General features: G+C 45.4%; 1 protein-coding gene across 1 annotated transcript in view; it reads right to left on the reverse strand.

Moving 5' to 3' along the window:
• Window positions 1–18,502, reverse strand: part of adam19a (ADAM metallopeptidase domain 19a) — a 110,951-nt gene extending 92,449 nt beyond the window's left edge. Inside the window, exons 1-2 of the mRNA XM_079757612.1 lie at window positions 18,331–18,502; window positions 4,539–4,618 (exon numbers count right to left, since the gene is read on the reverse strand). Of these exons, the coding sequence (XP_079613738.1) occupies window positions 4,539–4,618; window positions 18,331–18,460 (210 nt within the window). The 5' untranslated portion in view covers window positions 18,461–18,502. The remainder of the gene's footprint in view (window positions 1–4,538; window positions 4,619–18,330) is intronic.
• Window positions 18,503–19,013: the final 511 nt, after the last annotated feature.

Raw genomic sequence — 19,013 nt, forward strand, 5'->3', positions numbered from 1 at the left:
CAGATCTCTGCACTCCAAACATAACTCAACATTGTTTCCAGCCCAGATTTGTTTAAATATATATTATGCATGTGATTTGTTGAAGGCCTTTATCCAGACCTTATCTCCAATGTTTTGCATTACAGCATGGGGAATGAGCCATTGACTGGTCGTTTTTAGTGCCATGCTCTACCAATTAAGCAACACAGGGACCAGCAGAGTGAAATAGATGAGGCGGTAACACATACATATGTTACACATGTGTTCAATGGTTGCCAGTACTTAAGGACGGCTGGAGATCTGATGAGATCATTTCTCCTAAACGGAAAAGGCTGGGAGCGAGGAAGGCAGAAAAGAACTGGGCCCTCTCGAAAGGCCCAAAGCACAAGGCCGCAATATATATGTTTATATATTTATAGAATATATGTTTTTGCATGCATGTACTCCTGTGACACACGTTTTCTAATTGCCTGCTCCGTTGAAAACAATAAGATTCTACTTGCTTTTTTTGTTTTTTTTGCGCTACAAACATGGACCGATTTAAATAATAATATGAAAAAAAATGCCCAAAAAAAGAATATATGGCAGGGTATGAAAAAGCGTGCCCCTATATAGTATTCCCTACTCAAAGAAACATAAAAACCTCACTTAAAAGATCCTACCCTGTGAATAAAAAAGAAATGGGTGTGGTGACGACGAGAAAGAAAAAAACAATAAAAAAATCAAAATTATAATTCCACACATGGGGGCCATCTTGAATTGTCTCTTCCCCGTCTTGCATGTTCCCGGTCCCTCCCCGCCTCCACTCCAATTAGCATCCTGTTGATGCTGGCAGGATGGCGCGTGTCATTATCTCCTCATTAGCATGCTAGCACAAACAGCACCAGGGCGCTGCACTTCCTCATGCAGTTCCATGTCGCCAGCGTGGCCCTCACAGCTCCCACTCCCCAGACACGAAGCCAGGCTCCGTGGTTCACCCAACCATTTGACTATCCTCCATTTGATCTCCTTCTGATCCTCCAAAGTAAAAGGGCGGGGGGGTTTCAGAATGCGATTTTTCTTTTTAAAGTTCTATGTTCTGTATTATTTGATTGAATTTGATTTGATTGAAATTTATTTCGAACATGTAAAAAGAAACTTAGTGAAATTATTCACTAAACAAGCAATAGATCATTCTATAGTATGACCAACACAACATTGGAGGCAGTCGACATATAAACTGCACTCTCTTTTAGGCCAGGCCTATATGTTGAGATTAATTGCTGCAAGAATTGATATTCTAACATCTTTATTTAACTATTGAGTTGGAAAATAAAAATAAATACGAATCTTGCTGATCTCCACCAAATTTAATTTTTTTGCGTAGCCTTTACGATTTGCATTTAACGTTCTAATACATCGTGATGTCGGTTTGAATTTAAAATGTGAACATGATTTCTATGTATTCACTGAAATCTGGTACTATGGCACTTGTATTTCTGTCCATTTTCATAGTTTTCACGGTGTCAGAAGGTGTTAAAATGCCAGTGGTGAAAGGAAAAGAGAATTAAAGTCGAACACCAGTCGAAGCTCTCTGCATCCTGTGTGGTAATTCCAAGTGCGCAGCTACACAAACTTTGAAAAAAGTCTGTACATGATTTTTTGAGTGAGATATGCATTTCTGAAAGTACCCCGCCTACAGTTACCAAACGAGCAAGTCCGTTTCGGCGCCCCCTCCTACGTAGGAAGGGGGCACAGTTGAATATTACCTCCCACTTCCCTACTCCCCTCCAATCAGAGCATAGCTAAGATTTTGTGGACCAGCAGACGAGCAGCTCCGGCGGGGGGAACTCGGCGGCAGCTCAGCTCCGGGAGTACAACCCCTCTCTGCCGGACTGCCTCCGCCCTCCGGAGCTGCCGGACTGCCGCCGAGTCCGGAGGAGGAGACATGGAGGAGAAAGGGATTGTACTCTGGGAGCTGAGCTGCCGGACTGCCGCCGAAGCTTCAGTGGCGGCCGAATGGCTTCGACGGCGGCAGTCCGGCAGCTCAGCTCCCAGAGTACAATCCCTTTCTCCTCCATGTCGCGGTTCATGGACTTCAGAGAGTCAAGGCCAAACTTCCTTTCCCCCAATTCTTCTCAACCATGGCCGAGATAACCCCCACTACGAGTCTTTACTTGTGGTGAAAGTACAGAGACGTCACGTCAGACGCAGTCTTTATGATTCATAATATCATCCGAGGCGCACATAGCTTTTGGCCGTGATATTAGATATAATATTATACAAATACCCCTATATAATATTATTATTATTATATTATATGATATAGATATAGAGCTCCAGGAGTCCACAAACGGCAACAATCCCTTCTCCTCCATGCTGTGGTTCAGTCTGACAGCTCATTGGTCAATGGGCAGCAGCTCATTTGCATTAAAGCTACAGACACCAGAAACAGCGCATTCTGAAGGGACTGAAACAGAGTGGAATAGCGGTAGGCGAGATCTTTTTTCCTAAAAGCTATATCCAGCAAACAGCTTCAAAAACATGTTGTCTGGAACTCAAACACTAAGTTTACTTATTGTGAAAACGCCTTTAAATGCTGCATTCAATTATCCCCAGAATGAGGTTCATGACGACGCACAGCACGGTAACAAGAGGCGTAATAGCACATGTCTGAGCGTCGCGCAAAGACACCATAATCACTTTGAGTCGGCACTCCGCCAGAGGAGAGACAATATACTTAAGACTCGCCCGACTGGGCTGCCCTGGAGAGGGAGAGGGAGAGAGAGAGAGAGAGAGAGAGAGAGAGAGAGAGAGAGAGAGAGAGAGAGAGAGCAAAAGAGTATAGGGAGAGTGAGAGAGAGGGACAAAGCGAGAGAGAGAGAGAGAGAGAGAGAGAGAGAGAGAGAGAGAGAGAGAGAGAGAGAGAGAGAGAGAGAGAGAGAGAGCAAAAGAGTATAGGGAGAGTGAGAGAGAGGGACAAAGAGAGAGAGAGAGAGAGAGAGAGAGAGAGAGAGAGAGAGAGAGAGAGAGATGATGGTTCAATCTGGGAATCACTTTTCTGAGTTTCTCTTCATCCGTCCCCCTCCCTCCCCCCTAAACCCCCCTCTCCTCCGCCCCCACCCTCCCCCTCCTCCCAGCTCTTCTTCCCCCTCCTGCCAAATGATCCCATGGGGGCTGTGCAGAAACATCTGCTAGACTGCAGTATATGGTGTAGTACAGGCTTATTTCATTGAGCTCCTTTTTTTTTGTTTTTTTTAAACATAAACAATCTGAATACACTTCCCCTGGAAAAGAAAATGCTGTTTCTGAGCAAAAATGGCAGCCGGTTCAATAGAGTCAAAAGGGAAAGCGTTCTAAGCGCTGTATCCTGCCCTGTATGACACTCCGGTGACCCCCTTCATGCTCTCTGAGACTGCGCCAACGCATTTCTCCGCCGTGGCAAAAAAAAGTTAACGGCTTTTGTTTTTTTTCGAGAGCGTTTCCTCTTCATTTACAATTTCAGAATCTGGCCCTAGGAAGAAGGTAGAGATACAGATACATCGTTCCAAATCCGCCCACGCATGGACACAGGCTAGGCTCCCATTTACATCTTCATCTATGGATTTTTGTTTAGCCATGAGCAATGTGCAACGGACACACTGCAATGGATTATGGGAACTTGGGAAGGTGCTAAACCCAGCGATGGGTTCGCTGTTTGTTTATTGCATAATGGATAGATTCGTGCCAAAACACCCAATGGGGCTAGACAACCTTCCCCCTAGTGCGATTGTATACGTTGTGCATGTGTGTGTGTGTGTGCGCGTATGCGCGTGCACGTGCGTGTCTGTGTGTGTGTGCGTTCATGTCAGCCTGCACGTCGTCTGCCATTTGCGAGTCTGCATGTGAGTGTATCTACGCTGCGACAGGCCTGTTGATGTGTGCGCCGTCCAGAGAGCAAAGCGCTTAGACAAAAGGCAGTCATCTGGAAAGACATCTCACTGTCAGGGGCCCTGGTAAGACACACGGAGACAAGAAGAGGAACCCACAGAGGAACCAAACCTTTTACATCTGTCATGCCTCACCAAGGCACGCCCAGAGAACACAATGTTTAGGATAGTAGTAGAAAAGCCTGACGCACGTGAGGAGGTGTTGGGATAGACGGGGAAATAACGTTTCGGGATGTTTTTTGGCGGCGGAAATAGACTCTGCTCGTTTTATTTGTACTTTCTAGCAAATGTAACGGTGCATGTTTGCTGTTCGGGAGAACATAATATGATAGGATGTCGACCGATGATACACAGTTGAATATTTTTTTGGGATTTCCTACTTCACGCAAGTCAAATGTGTCAACAGAAGCAAAGCACAAACACACAAGGCGATTGGTATGAGGCACCACTTGCCCACAACATGACCCGACATACATATGTACGTCAACTTCAGCATATGAAATAGCTGAGGTTGACATACATATAATAAATATAAAAAAGCTGTAAGTTGACCGTCTCATGACCTGCTCAGCTCCAATGATGGCTGATGCAGCACGGAGCCCGTTCAGCAGAGCCCTGGGGTAAGGAAGGAAGGGGAGGGATTGCACTCACCTGCATGGAGTCCCCCACATTTCTTCTGGGGCGCCCCTCCGAGAGCCAGTGGGCCGTCACCGTGCGCTTCCGTGGCAACGCTATGGGAGAGTTAAAAAAGAAAATAATCGGTTAATAACTCCTCTAATAGACCCCTCTCTTTATTCAACTCTCCACACTGGGTCAAAAGGTCTCGTGTGATTGCATCACGATTGCAGAAATATGTCCTCTTCTCGCACAGTGATTTGACTTGCAGCGACTGGCAAATGCTGTCGACACAAAACTGTAGAAAGGGAAGTTACCCACACTAAATATAAATACTCATAAATATAAATACTTATAAATACTCATGACTGCGCTTAGTGCTGCAAGGCAATTGATGTAACTGCCTGTTATGAAATGTGTGTGTCCTTGTTACTTAATTACAGTACAGATATATAATGGAGTGTATGATTGAAACCACTTCACGAACAACAAACTAACAAGAGAATTACAGGAAACAGCTTTTGCAAAATGCTGCAATCCAAGGCTTTGTGTGTTTGCGTCATAGCCTTGCGTTATCATGAATTGTAATGAGAAATATTTGATATTTTTCCTATCTGTGTGTAACATCTATCATTCTGATGTTGTTTTCTTACAATGTCTGTCGAGCACGGAAATTATAAAAAGGATTGTATCAATGAATTGTTGTTTCGTTGCAGAAACAAACCCTTGTTGTTTCTGCAGGACCCTGACAACATATCGTGCCTAGTGGGGTAAGCAGGTGGACCTTGAAGAGGGGACGGTGGTGGAGATGTACCGGACCAGAGGATCTCTGAGGAACCGGCACCAGGCACCAATGACCTCAAACAGACCCCATAGTGTTCTGAAGTTCAACAACGGTTATGAACGGCTCCATGAATGAGAAGGAATTAATACTGATCGCTCCAGATCCACATCCATTACGGGGACGGTCGAGAGGGAGGACTTAAACGATGGCTCGTTAGCACATTGGTTTCAGAGAGAGGCCAACAGTGAGTCATTCGTCTCTCGCCTGGGCTGACACACTCAGAGCCACCTCCACAAAGCAATGACGGCCGAAGCCCCTAATGTCTTTCGTTCAGCTAAAAAGGGCCTTTGAGTTGAGGTCGGGTATGAACATACCGCACATTATTAATATCTCTATTTTTCTTTTCTTCCCTCTGAAACATGCCCTGTTGTTTGGTCGGTCCGATCACTCCCGGGTGATTGCTTGACACCAAAGCCAGGCCTTGACACCCTCAGTTCCTCACCCTCATGCCTAAAGTGCTTTCCCCACCCCCAAGCGTCACAAGCTGGCAGTGCTTGGAGGACCTGTCAGACGGAGCCGACGCCGGCGAGCCATTAAGGGGACGCGTCTTAAGCATGCACACTGTTGAGCGTGCAGCCCTAGCGTGGTAGCTCTCCACACACACAGGCCAATGCGGCCCGGGCTTAGTAAGCCACACACTCCACCCTGCTCCACTCCTCCCCTCGACCGCCGCCGCAAAGGAACGCGATTAATATCAGGAGCACACCCGGGAGGACACTTTGACTCTCGGAACAAGATGGTGATGGCCCCCTGTTACCATGGGTTACCCCCCACCCCCACCCCCACCCCTAGCCCCACCCTCCCCTTGAGCTAAGGTCACCAATTAATAGTGGCTGAGACTGAAAGGGATCCATAAATGTCAGCAGGCGTTCGCCTATAACTGGAAGAGGCAGTTGTGCGGTTGGTGGTGGGGGGTTTGTGTGTGTGTGTGTGTGGGGGGTTTCCGTGACATTTGGAGGGCCTCGATCGGATGCGGGCTGGAAATAAAGAGTAGAGCGAGGCAGGGGAATTGGAATGAAGTGGCTCCCTCTTCGCAGGCTCTTTGTGCGGAGGGTAATCCCAGCTCTATTCCCTCCCTGCCAGCCCGTTCTGGGCCTACCAGGAAGCGGCCGGGGCTCAGGCCTTCGTTATCGCTGAACGCCATCGCACCTGAGCGGCTAATTCAAGTCCACACGTCCATCCGCGCACACACACTTCACACAATTCACCCGAACGCGCGCACAAATGATCCTCGGAGGGAGTAATCACTGCCAGGGTGTTGCGGGAGACAGGGAATGTTAATGGAGTTCCACTGTTAGCCTACTCTTCATCCTGACGGGTTCAAGGGAGCAGCCTGAATATCGCGCTATTTTGAAGGAAAATACCCCTGTTCCGGTAGGGTTAGGCTTTCTTTCTTGTAATCAATAGTTTACCTTTTCAATTCGTTATAAGGGTGCGAATGAAACAATACGCCCACCGGTCAATATGATGGAGACAGATTGTTTGGCATCCATTTACTTAAAAATGTACACACAAGGGCAGGGTGGTGTATCGGTGGCTAGGGTGTGAAGGTCCCCCGTGTTTCCGAAGCCTACCTGAAGCAGGCCGACCCGAACAAGAGACCCTAGCCCTTCCCTGCTCCTTCATTCAGTCCAAGACGCTTCGGATGAAGGCATCCGCTGAAGGACTCAATAGTCGACGATACAAAGGAAACGCATTCAAGTTGTTTCGTTAACATCTGCAATTGATCTTGTCACACCGAGGTTGAGATGTGGCCGCCGCTGCGGGAACACTTTGCATGGACGTCGGGTGTTTCTGTAATTAGATCCATGGACAGATCAAGAGCAGAATCCTCAGCCTAATGTTGAACGATGGAGCTATCGCTGAGGCCAAGCTTGTACACTTGGCACAGAGCTGATGGACATTATAACCAGCTGGCGGCCACATTTGTTTGTAAAGTTGGGTGGGGAAACCTTCCAGAATCTTTGGGGACCATGACAACTCAATGCATTAACTTTCGTTCTGCCTTCCATTTGCCCTGTCTGGTTGCATTTGGAATGCATTTCCATAGATTATCTTGGTCTCCTCAAAGATTCAACAAGGTTTCTTCACCCAGGTGAATAACAGGTATAGCCTGTGTGTGAATCTTCTATTTTTCCTTGGTTCTGTAGAGCTAGGGCCATTCTCCAGAAAGCCATATACATATTATTTTTCACCAGTGACACAAGGATGAAAACTAACTTATCATTACACCCTCGTCTCTGCAAAATAAAAAGATTTGAAAGTTGGCTAATAGCTTCAGCCGAAACAGCAGAAGACAGCAAAAATAGAAAAATGGTGTCCACCACACACACACACACACACACAAACAAACATGCACACACACACACACAAACACACACACACCCAGTGAGTGAACACCACAGCTCAACGATGCTTAATAAACCCCAGGCAGATACAGCACCACCCGAGCAGCACTCCCCCTGCCCCCCCCCCACACACACACACACACACACACACACACACACACACACACACACACACACACACACACACACACACACACACGATATTAAAAACATGTGCCTGTGGTTTTATTTTGACTGCAACACTGCCAGAGAGCAAACGCTTTTCATTTGCAGAGACTCACACCTCCCTATTTCTTGTAAAGTGATAATGTGTGTGTGTGTGTGTGTGTGTGTGTGTGTGTGTATATATGTGTGTGTATATATGTGTGTGTGTGTGTGTGTGTGTGTGTGTGTGTGTGTGTGTGTGTGTGTGTGTGTGTGTGTGACAGAGTATTACCTTTTTTCTCTCTGCTTGAGTTACAAAAAGGTAAGGTAGACTTAGATGAATCTAAAATAATAACAGTACAATAGGGGAGTGCAGACACACACACACAGGGACAATGGTCTTCCACCACTCAGGAACACTGTCGTCTAGCGAAGCCCAAACTGGCACTAACCGCAGCCATTCTAAAGCATGGCTGCTCTTTAAATGAGGACCAAGTGAACAAGTGCAAGCTGCCAGGAAGATCAAACAAAGCATAAGCACAACCTAAATGTGAAGTAAGACAAAGTCTGACGTTCAAGTCAGAGGATAAGGCTCTCACACTAAGGTAGTAAGGTAGTACCACATGTGAAGACCAAACTGACCAAACTGCGTCAAAGTCCAGGGTCTTGGCCCAGAACAACACCTAAAGAGGTGTTGTTCTGTACACTTGCCGCGGCGTTCCACGTACCCCTTTCCTGTGACTCACGCCTTAACCGCTCTTTATTCCAGGCGGACGAGGCCTATGAGTCACCGCTTTGGTTTCTGAGGCACGGCGTGTCCAGCGATGGCCGAGATCTGCTTTATGTGAGACAGAGGCTTAGCCGTACCCTGCGATGATTAGGAGCTGAATATGATTTGCACTTCAGGAGCGAGCCAAATTACCTTGATTTCAGCGCAGCATCTGGCTAAGAAAATGGTTTAATTATCACAACAGCCCTGTTGTTAATCTGCGTGCAGACAAATGGATTAAAATGTAGGCCAACCTGCGTTTGGCTGCTCTCCCTCCATGGGAGGGAAAGGGGGGGCTTCACAACACCGTTACTAACAAACACTATTATGTCGGCAACTCCTCTTCAACAAGAGCCTAAAAAACTAAAAACTGCAGTTAAAATGGCACAGATTTTGGAGAACAAATACTGATTTTACGAGGGGTTTTATGGTTCACCTCCCGTTTCCATCCGCCGAGAAACAAAGCGACTGTTTAATGATAACGAGCCACCGGGTATTGGCTCTCACCATAGCTGCACGTCAACAATGAGGTGAAGGTCTTTCTGGCTATCACGATGAGCGAAGACAATCTGGCAAGACGTTTGCCTTTCCCTGAGACAACCCATTAACAAACCCATTAACACATTTGTAACTGTTTGTTGGAAAAACAAAAGAATAATGAAGGATTAAGAAAGCAAGTGCCTCAGAAACTCTGAGGAACTGAACAGCTCTCAGTGTAAACGTTACGTTGTCGGGTGCTTAGGAACAAGGATCCACCTGCTCCAGCCCACTCCGTGTTCTTCCCTGACCCCCGCATGGGCGGTGGCACCGGATAGGACACTCAAACGCTCCAGGGAACGCCAAAGTGAGACGGAGCGATCGATTTCCGCAAACAAAGTGAAACTACACTCACTTCCGACACGCCTCTTGCTCCTGTGCGGTCTTGTGTTCTGTTTACAAAGCCGACCCCTCGACGCGCACGTATCGGCGTCTGAGCCACCACTGTGTTGCCGCTGCCCATTGCTCCCACTGCGCTGCCCAGTATCCTGTTTTCCAAGCCCCCTTTGATTGTCTCTTCTTTCATCTCAATCGCCTCTGCCAGCGGGCGCACACACACACACACACACACGCTCTCTCCCTGCTCAAACAAACATCTGCCAAGGTAAATCATTTCCCTTGGTTGATCCTAGAGAGAGAGAGAGAGAGAGCGAGAGAGAGAGAGAGACACTAGGATAGATCGTAAATAGAAAGATAGATAGAGATAGACAGGGTGAGAGACTCGGATGGAGAGAGAAAGACAGCACACAGTCAATTGTCTTCATGTTATTTTGACACAATGCCCTAAAATTGCCTTCAATTTCAACCTGAATTGAATTCATTAGAGTTTGATTTTGAATGCATCACTGCGTATTGTGCATTTTTATAATATAAAAATGGAAATGGAGCGAAATCCCCATCATGACAATATCTCAGTGTTTCCACTATGATTTATTCAGAACCGAGGCTGTGGTGTGTGTGAGGTGAACTATATTGATTTGTGCCCAAACGGGGCTAATGTGCCTCTGAACAGTGCTGATGTTCGCGTGCACGGTGCTGACTTGCACGTGCAAGGTGCTGATGATGTGCACGTACACGTGCACGGTGGGGATGTGCACGTGCACGATGCTGATGTGCAAGGCTCTGTTGCATTCCAACAATAATGTTCTCCTTCGGTGCTATAACAATAAGACTGTGGGGTAGCTGCAGTAAGGAGCCATCTACATGTGTTTTTAAATAAAACAAACAGTATTCGGGTGCATGGCCGATGGCTGTGGCACTACTGATCCAGCCTTGCTCCACTGCTGGATGCACAGAGGGGAAACACTGAAACCTTTCAACACATTCATCATCGGCTGCTGAAAGGGAAGAAGGACGAATAATAATATGGATGTGCAGGTTGGAATACATAACAAGCAAAGACAAACTTTATCTGGTTGGGGATTGCCTGGGCTATCTTGTTGAACAGCTAATTAAGATTAAGACTACTAAAGATTCCCACTCAATACAGCTTTCATGGATAGATATTCCACTCATGGCAGCATCAATATGAATGCATTGTTTACCCCTGCCTCTCTTGCTAGTCCCCGCTAAGTCAACTCCAACCACAGTTGGAATTGACTGATATTTTCAGATATTTCTGGAACGCGTCGTTCCCTGCTGGGGCCCTGTGTGTACATCTGGGTCCTTTCCCTGTCACGCTGAATGGGAAGAGAGAGATGTTTGGTTTTGGCTTGTGTTTCCTCAATCCCACTTAGGGATGTTGTGGTGGAATGTGAAGCCGGAGGAGAAGAGTCTCAGGGAGGGAGAAAGAGTTGGAAAAGGGAGAGAAAATACAGAGCAGCTGACAGTCTTTCACTCCCACGTAGGGATGAACGATTTGGGGAAATAACCGAATTGTGAATATTTCGACCAATATTGCGATTGCGATTTAGTATGGGATTTTTCTCTTTAAAGTTTCTTATGTTCCGTATTTTTCACTAAACAAGCAATAAATCAGTCTGTAGCATGACCAACAATCTTACTGATCTTCAGTCAGTAGCAGTAACAAAACATTTTAATCGCAGCCTTTGCGATTTGGAAATCGCATTCTATTACATTGCGTTGTCGGTTTGAAATCGATTAATCATTCGGCCCTACTCCCACGGTGGCATTTGAAACAGCTTTGTTGTTGGTGTTTAATAAGGACCTTCCTCGTTATGACACACCGAGGATGAATCTCAAAATTCATGCTGTGCACTAAGCAGGTCCGTTTAGACAGCCATTGCAAAACGAAGACACAAAACCATTACTGCAGTAGTTAGGCCATAGTATCGCCCGTGGTATAATATTACTGCAATATATGGGGTGATACACGAGGTCGAACTGTGTGGCACAAAATGTATTGTATATCATCCTATAAAGACTGTTTTACAGTCCCACTGAGCAGAGTAATACCGTAACAAAAGTGTTTTACATTTGCATTCAATGTTTGACCTTTCCTAGTAATGCCCTGCTGTATATTATTCACACAGTGCGTTTACTGCTGAATAGCTAATAACCATGGGTTTCATTTTGTGTGTGTGTATGTTTGTGTGTGGGTGAGAGAGAGTGGGTGAGATAAATGGAGTGAGAGACATTTACTCAATTCTAACAATCATACCAATTTACCAATTAAAAATAACTGTTGTGGCTATGATGTTATAATTATGTTGTTTATTTCGGTTTACATTAATTGTAAGACAGCTATGGGGTTGCACTTTGGTAACGAGGGTGTGTGTAATTTCATGCTAATTAAGCTTTTTTTAAGCAGAAGAAACAGGAAGAAACTAACACAGAAGAGAGAGAGAGAGAGAGAGAGAGAGAGAGAGAGAGAGAGAGAGAGAGAGAGAGAGAGCGAGAGATACAGCAGAGATGGGGGAATGGAGAGAAGACAGAAAGAGAGAAGGGGAAATGAGATTAAGAAAGATAAAAGGAAGAGGGAGAGAAAGAGAGAGAGATAGAGTAAGAGAGATAGATTAAGGCTCGGGGAATGGCCGGGAGTGATTACAATAAAATAATGATCGTATTCAATGCGACGGTGCAACTGGGAGATTTTCCCGGTAATTGAAAATCTTGAAGTGACTGTGAGGGACACAAGGCTTTTAAGTCCATGACTTCATTTTAAGAGGAGTTTATTTCTTTCCCCCTCTCTGGACAGCTCAGTTTACAAACACAAACACACCCATCTTGGCCTAAAGCTTCACCTCAAGCACAGCGTTTCCCCCAGACCTCCAGAAGGGGATCGGCGATGCTGAATTACTACTGCAATCAGCTAAGCCAAAGATAATATATATACCAATAAAATATAATATATATATTATATATTTTTTTAATATATATATAATATATTGAAATAATGCTGGGTGCACCAAAGGCATTTTGCTTTGGATTCAACACAACCATGCAAAAAAATGGGATCTTAGTAGAGCCGCATGATAGCACCTATGTATATCTGTGTGTGACAGAGATGGGCACTGCAGACTTGAGACTCGGACTGGATTCGCGAAAAAAAAATGGGGACTTGCCTTAGGCTCGCCTGCTGTGAGCCTTGACTTAACCGAGACTCCAGCGCTTCAAGCCTCAAGTCTCTCTGGGGACTTAAAGCTCAAATTCTGTAAGCTTCTAAGGAATATGGTAAATAATCACTGAATGCATTGTTTGTTGTTTGTTGTTTGTTTGTTGACCCACCGCTGAGAGCCTATAGGGAAAACACTGAATAATCACCGCAGCCCAGGGTCCCCTGAGCGGCCCCGCCGGATGGCCCCGCACTCGGAGGGGCAGCGCCACAGTCCTGCAGCCTCTGAAGCACGTCAGGTAGCCCGCGAGACACACTGGGATCTGTCCTGGGGATCACCTGTCTTCAGCGGTTTAGCACTGTGATCTCGGCAGCCCTTCAGTAAACGCCGCTAGACACAGCAGGAGGTTCCCTGCTGAACCTTTCACCGCTACCCTTTACATCGCTTCATCACCGCTTGCGAAATATCTGTTGAATATTCAACAGGCCTATCCGAAAATCAAGTCGCTTCGAAGTCAATAAACACGGCGTAATCCTGTATTGAATATTCCACACGTCACGGCACAGACACGGAGGCTGATCAACAACGAGTCGAAACCGTCCATCCCACCTAGGATTGGCCAAGCCTTGTGCTTTTTAGGAAACCCTGCTGTCTAACCCCTGCTGTCAGTGATTGGTGTTCCTCTCTAATTCAGTTCAAATTGCCGTTGCTTTACTTGTGAAGTAGAAAATGTAATTATGCCGAATGGATTGAACAAAGCAAACGCAACCACAGTCCTGTGATTTCCAGATAAAGGAATGAAATTGGAACCCGGGCCGTGAATTTGTTACTATTTCAACAACAATGTTTTGTTTACAGACTTACATTGTAATCCGTTATCATATTCAAACTTGTGACATTGAATTTCATCTAGAAACATTTTGTTTTTGTTTTACTGTCGGACTACATCTCTTCAACAACATCCACGCTCTGTCTTTTCCGTTGTCTTTAATCTTAGATTTTTTCTCTGGTTAGAAGCTTGTGTTGTTGGTAAATTATTTTTATCCACCAGCAGCAGTGGGTGGAGACTGGAAAAGTTAACTTCAGGCCCTGGCGCTGAGGCAGGTTTCAGTGTGTATTACTGATTCTCTCCCTAAATACATATTAATAAACATGTTTTACACAACAAACAACAACAACATCAAACAAACAATCGCTAATTAATCGTCTTATTATTCATCAAAAATCTGCAGTCGCTGATTGCAAATGTGTCAGCGTCAGCCTGGATTTATCTGTGTCGACTTATCCCTGCCAAGACTTGAGAAAACACTGGAGACTGGACTTGGACTGGCACCATAAGACTTGAGACTGGACTTACACTTAAAATCAGCTCTGGTGTGTTCTGTCTGTATATATTATGTACAATATATCAAGTATACCAGATATATGAACTGCCTCTCAAACAATTGTAATAGGTCACGTCACTCTGATCATAATTGATGTGTTACTTGATTAATCCATAGCTATACATCTTCCAAATGAAGACATAGTTTAAGATTAAACAAATTTCGGCAGGCTTGAGTCTTATTTAGCCATGTATTCTCAAAACAAAATTGCCGGAAAATGAAGTGCGAACAAAAGGAGATGAAACAAAAAAGGGAGATGAAGAAATATTCAGCACACCCCTCGGAAATAAAACAAAATCAATAAAATATTTAAGCACACCAATGTGCAAATAAATCTAATGAATCTAACAAAAACCTCAGCACACAACATTCAAACAAAATAAAATAAAATAAATCAAAAGTACATATCAACACACCGCACCGTGCACTATTATGGCCCACACCGAATGAGGCAGAGCTGGGGTTGGGCTGTCCTACTGAGGTTGACCCCCCGGGGGGGGTGTACCATCCAGGCCCTGCTGATCCCATGGCACGTTCTAGCAGTTTGTTTTATTTTAAAGGTTTTCATAGGTGCCCCCTACTGCACCCCCCTCAACGGTTTCATTGTCATTATTGTCATTGACGAAATAGTGTAAAAATACGTACCGCAAAATAGTGTTCTGCTGTGAAAGAATAATAAATGCATGATGATATAAAAGGTGGCATTAGCTCATGAATGGCTGTACACTAAATGTCGGAAACGACAAAGACAACTAACGTTTTTTGTGATGTTACTTTGTTGTAACATTGTACGAGACACTTTCAGTTGGATTGCACCACAGCCCTAGCGTATCACTACAGCTGCTCTATTCTGCTCTCTCCCAGTCCCTTTACAACTCTCAAACCCTAGCGACAGCTTACTTGACGCATTAGCCGCAGTCATTCTCAGGTCAACATAAAAGGGCTCACCCACTCTATAAGTTACGCAGGGGGACTGAACCACATCTCATCGCGAACCTGGCACACACACAGGGGGGGGCACCAGTGCATCACTACCAGGCGCTGTTCAGGAAGGGATTTCTGAAACGCGGTCCTCTCCTCATCCCCCTCCTACACACTGTCATCATCACCACCGAGGATAAACATGACCCCGCGAAAAATTAAAAGGGACTCATAAAGAGAGAGGCGGCCCACGCAGCGAGCCAAATAAAGGCCCTTCACCAATCAGAGACCTGTGTCTCTTTGAGTGTATCGCACACAGAACGCCGCCACCGCGCTCTGAAGAACCGCTCAACGCTGTGGGGGATGCCAAACTCTTGTCCAGAAGTGTGCTCCACAGTTTTGCTGAAAAGGCAAGCGTGGGTGTTGGTAGAGTTGTCACTAATGGAAGCCGAACACCTTTGTCTTTCAACGTTCAAAGAAAGCACCGACCAGATTGGCTGTGCATACGCCTACTGCCGTTTGCATGACCACTGTGTTTGCCCCCCCCCCCCCCCCCACACACACACACACACACACACACACACGATGCAGTGTAGGCTTGTTTTAGGGAGGGGTTATCTACATACTAGAGTTAGGCTTTGGGGTCTAGCTGTCAATTGTTCTTAGCCTTTGCTCGGTGAGTACCAAAAGTACTGTGTGTGTGTGTGTGTGTGTGTGTGTGTGTGTGTGTGTGTGTGTGTGTGTGTGTGTGTGTGTCTGTGTGTGTGTGAATATCATCCGATGATGTTCATATGCATGAACATCATCCCCCTGCGTGGAAGCGTTGTGCGGACGGTTGCCGGCGGTGACCGCTGGACCGCAGCGGCCGGCGGTTAAATGAGGCATGTCGCTGACGCGGCGTCCGACGTGCGGAGCAACAGACGCGTTCGGTCGGGGTGGGGAGGGGGGGGGGCTATATACCATATACCAATATGTGTGCTTTTTAACCCTTTGATCATGAGATCTGAGAGGCAACAATGTGGTTTAGAGGGGGGCTGACGGAAAGGGCACAGAGAACATCGTGACAACAGCAGGCTGGCTGACGACAGAACTGACAACCTGACAAATAGGCCTTCCACCGCCATCTACTGTACTCTCTACTTGAAACAGCGGCGGTGTCGAGGCCACGATCAAGCCCATCTCGGCCCATCTTAGAGTCTTGACGCTTTGCTTTGGGTTCGTTTTTTTTACCTTCATTTAAAATAAATATCCCGAGCCCCACGCACCAAACAGAGAGCCTCTCTTGAAGGAGCAAACAAGATCCTGCCTGCGAGGTAAAACCTCAGCTGCCCAAAATAAGTGTTAAAAGGAAATGATGTTGGCTGGGGGTGAACACGCAGCAGGTATGCCTAGAGTAGGACGGAAAGGGGGAGGTGAGCATTGATGGGGTCATGCTAGAGTGTGTTTATGTCAAGGTGCTCAATTCCAATGCATTAGATAAGGTCTGCCGGAGATGGCAAACAAAATGGGCCGGTGTTAGTTTTTCTGTTTGTTAGTTTACCCGACTGAAACCATTTTGCGTTCTTCCTCTAAGTGCAGGAAATGTAAGAAACGCATGAGTAATAAGCAACCGGTAAATTGTGTGCTGATTAGATTATCTTCTGAAAAGCACAGGGAGATGTGCATTGCATTTCTCCTTAAGACATGACAAGAATGAGATAGTCTTTTTCTATATCTTCTGCCTACTTTTTCTAAGAGTAGATGAAGCCATACTACCATTCCACTGAGTAGCTTATTAGTGCGGGAGAGGATTCCTGAACGGTCCGAACCAAAAAATCAGCTCTGGTGTGTTCTGTCTGTATATATTATATACAATATATAGGTATACCAGCTATATGAACTGCCTCTCAAACAATTGCAATAGGTCACGTCAGGTGACTGATCACTCTGATCATAATTGATCAGAGTGATCAGTTATCTGTCGGTTATTCTTGCAAATAGACATTGGCAGTTAGCTTGCATGTGCATTATTTTATTCATTATTAGCATTTTTTATTTGTCTGTGTGTGTGTGTGTGTGTGTGTGTGTGTGTGTGTGTGTGTGTGTGTGTGTTTAATTATGCGTGTTTTTTTTTTTGGTGGGGGTTAAAGAAAGAAGCCTAAAGAATGGATCCTTCTTTAGGTATATGACATACAGAGAATGTAGTGAGCTGAGACAGTACACATATACATGAAAGCCATATGTTAGTTAAATGACAGTTTATGGTAATTGTAAATATGCAATGTAAATGTGAAAGCCTCTGTCGCTGCATAAGAGTTAAACGTTGCCCTGCAAACCTCCGTAGGCGTGCTGCCAGACGTAACTTTCGGTTTAGGTTACATTTCTGCGGGTCAGTGAAAAGACTGAAGCCACATAAATGTATTTTTTGAGCTTATAATGCCCCCACACTACTTCTGTCTTGCGTTCCTGAGTTGTGATGAATCGCGATCACATGCATATTTTGGAAAAAAAGATTCCCATGTGATCCCCTTATCATTATTCGCATGATGCTGTAGAGCTGGCTGTAGCGTAACGCTTTCATCAAAGACATGTTGATTATTTGAGCACACAGCAGTTTATTACCCCTATAGGCAGCAAAAATGCAAGATGATAAATGCTCGTTTAGTCGAAACTCTTGTTTGGATGAATGAGTATCTTGCCATTAGCCTACTTGGTAATGTACCGCAAAACAACTTCATTTTTGTTTAAATAGAGAGCATTGTATGAGTCTTTTGCCCAGAGGCGATTGAAACCACATGACAGTGGTCTGAATTACAATGATGTAGTCCGGAGGCTGTTCCCTTCAAACGAGCCTTTTATATATGTGGTCGGACGTCATGGGGACAATATGATATATCTTAAGACACAGCCTAGGTCGACTATAACAGTTAATTTGAGTCTATTCTCTAATCAGTTTAAGTCTCAGTTTAAGCAGCCTAATTGCCACATCCATTACGGTTAGTGCTTGAGAAACTCCATCAGCAATCTAAAAGGCAAATCAAAACAGAATTGGCAGAGATATAAGAAATCATATTCTACCAGAGGGGAAAGGCACAACGAAAGCCCTGGACATCCATTGCTCTAAATACTATGCCTTTTATGGACATTGGTAAAAGCAAGTCACTCCGGAGCAAAGTTTCAGTGCTCAAATTACACATGAACCATTGCATAAACATATATCTCATCCACAAAATACCTAATAGCCAACACTATTCAACGGGCTACATTTTTTTAAAAGCAACCACAGTCACCGACAACAGCACTAAGGAGCCGCTTCGCGCAACTGGTAGATAAAAAAGAAAGACAACTTTTACAGAGGCGTCGGCATGGCGTGCGTTTCTCTTTACCTTGTTCTCCAAGGTCCCCGCTCGCCCGCTCCGGGACGCCGTTGAGCAGCAGAAAAGATAGGATAAAAAGAAAACGTCCACATTGTGTCGGCAAGATTTGGGCATTTTTCTGCCTGTGTTTACTGTACATCCCTGTGACCCTCGGTGCCGCTAGCCGTCCTCCCTTGGCTCGCTCTTCCGCCGACTCCTTCAGACTCGTTTCAGTCCTAGTGCTGAAGCTGTCGGGCGCGCGGCAAAACAAGACATGGAGCGGATTGGAGAGCGCGAGCCCGACCGGTGACTTTTCCGCTTCCCCCCGCCGTAGGACTTTAAAGATGTTCCTAAAAGCCGCCGATTGATCCAGACGAGCCCCTTACCCACACACAGACATATTGCACATACATCCTACAACCAAGCTGGTTGTAGGCTTGGGTATTTATTTCTATGCTATGACAGAATTTGCTTATATTAATGTGCAAGCACAAAAAATGTAATATACGATATCATTACTACCTTATTTTATGTCATATTGGCCACCTACAGTATACGTCTCAAGATGTTTCATTATTCGTATTTCTTCGAATGCAGAGGTGAATGGGGGGACCCGAGGATAAGGATGGTACGTTTCACAGTAAAGCGCCTCTTTCTTTATCCAAGCCTATAGCATATATGAATTTCTACTCACACAATTTGCATGGAGGCAG

The sequence above is a fragment of the Pollachius pollachius genome, assembly GCF_949987615.1.
Source record: "Pollachius pollachius genome assembly, chromosome: 20".
In the NCBI taxonomy this organism is placed as follows: Eukaryota; Metazoa; Chordata; class Actinopteri; order Gadiformes; family Gadidae; genus Pollachius; species Pollachius pollachius.